At 68.5% G+C, this 1,636-nt stretch overlaps 1 protein-coding gene across 1 annotated transcript in view; it reads left to right on the top strand.

Moving 5' to 3' along the window:
* The window catches only part of MNEG_4877 (Uncharacterized protein C19orf29), a gene marked incomplete at both ends in the record, with an annotated part of 6,502 nt that overhangs the window by 1,127 nt on the left and 3,739 nt on the right, over window positions 1-1,636 (top strand). The window contains 3 exons of the mRNA XM_014046647.1: window positions 223-306; window positions 480-603; window positions 871-959. Coding sequence (XP_013902101.1) covers window positions 223-306; window positions 480-603; window positions 871-959 — 297 coding nt within the window. The remainder of the gene's footprint in view (window positions 1-222; window positions 307-479; window positions 604-870; window positions 960-1,636) is intronic.

The following is a 1,636-nucleotide window of genomic DNA, read 5'->3' as shown; positions in this document are numbered from 1 at the left end:
GGCGAGGGGAGGGCGATGCAAGGAAGTGGTGGGGCCGGCTCGTGCCTGGGGGAAAGGGGCCCACATTGAAAGACCAAGTTTTGTCTCAAGTGTGTGCATGTGCGTGTTCGTACGTGTGTGTGTTATGTGTGTGTGCACGTGTCGATGCCCTGCACACCCATCAGCCGCTCAGCACGTGGTGGATACCCCACTTGGCCGCGTCCGTATGCAAACCGCGCGCAGGCGCTGCTGGAGCGCCAGCGGCTGGCGGCGGAGGCTGCGGGGCAGGAGGAGCAGGAGGAGCAGTTCCACCTCGAACAGGCCATGGTGCGGCCCTCCTCCTTGCCTTGGTAATATTGTCGTGGCGAAACGCGCCATCTGGCGGGGCCTTAGTGTAGTCGCTCGGCCACAGCAGCAAGGTTCGTCTTGGAGTGGCTGCCGCGTGCGGGGCGAGGCGCCCACTGGCCGACGCCTCGCCGCGGCCCCGGCCCGCTCCGCAGGTGCGCTCCGACCGGCGGCTCGCCCAGGGGCGCGCCAAGCCCATCGACTGGGTGGCCAAGGCGCTGTACGGCCTCAAGGGCCGCGCAGAGAACGAGGACGATGACGACGACGACGAGGATGCGGGTGCGACAGTGGGGGGATGCTCAGGTTACCAGTGGCGCGGGTTCCCGGAGGCCTCGGGCCGGCCACACGCGTGCGGTCCGGCTTGCATATCTCCTGGGGGCGGCGCCCTGCACGGCGGCGCGCGCAAGGCGCCGTTCCGCCCTTCAAACGGGCGCCTGCGCCGCGCCTGCCGCACCCACCCCCCTCGGCACCCCCTGACCGCGCGCCCGCACCTTTGTCCGTGCGCCCGCGTGCACGACCGCGCTCTCAAACGCATCATTCCCACAGAGGCGCTGGCCGCGGAGCCGTACCGCATCTTTGAGGGCGTGCTGATTGAGGACCTGCAGGAGCTGGCCGATGATATCCGCGGCTTCAAGGTGACGAGGGTCTTGGTCGCCGTGCTGCTGCTGGGATGTGGGGGGTGATGGGGCGCAACACATGTGGAATGCTGCCACATGTTCTGCCACATGTTCCGTCTCGAACGGTCGCTGACAGAGCTGCCCAACACACGTTCAGCGGTTTGGCCGGGCAAGCCAGCGGGTCGAGGGGCCCGCTGGTTGTTGGGGCGGCGAGGGTGGCACGCTTGTGTTGCTTGGTCTGTGGGTGTGCGGCTCCGCATGCGCGTGGCCAGCCGACCACGGGGTGACGTCAACAAACAGATGGTATGGGAGGGATCATAGCCATGGCGGCACATGTAAGTGCCCCCGCTTGGCTTATTGACTACCCCCGCTCACCAATCACTGCTATGCCCCCACACAAACACACGCCCCTAAATGACATGCACTCCAGCCCCTTAGCCCACCTCAGATGTCCCATACCCCATCGCCCCCCTCCACAATCCAGGAGCTGGACACCAAGGACCCCTTGAACGCCGAGTTCTGGGGCTGCATGCACACCCTGGCGCAGGAGGAGCTGGCAAAGGCCCAGCGCCGCGACGCCGACGACCGCGCGCTGCACCGCGCCGGCGGCGGCCTCGCCGGCGCGTCCCGGCTCGCAGCCGCCGCGGGTGGCGGCGGCGGCGGCGGGGGCGGCGCGGCGGCGGCGATGCCGGGGG

This window comes from Monoraphidium neglectum (assembly GCF_000611645.1).
Source record: "Monoraphidium neglectum strain SAG 48.87 unplaced genomic scaffold scaffold00699, whole genome shotgun sequence".
NCBI classification, from domain to species: domain Eukaryota; kingdom Viridiplantae; phylum Chlorophyta; class Chlorophyceae; order Sphaeropleales; family Selenastraceae; genus Monoraphidium; species Monoraphidium neglectum.
Note: the sequence above shows the minus strand (reverse complement) of the source record. Positions and strands in the feature narration are given on the sequence as shown.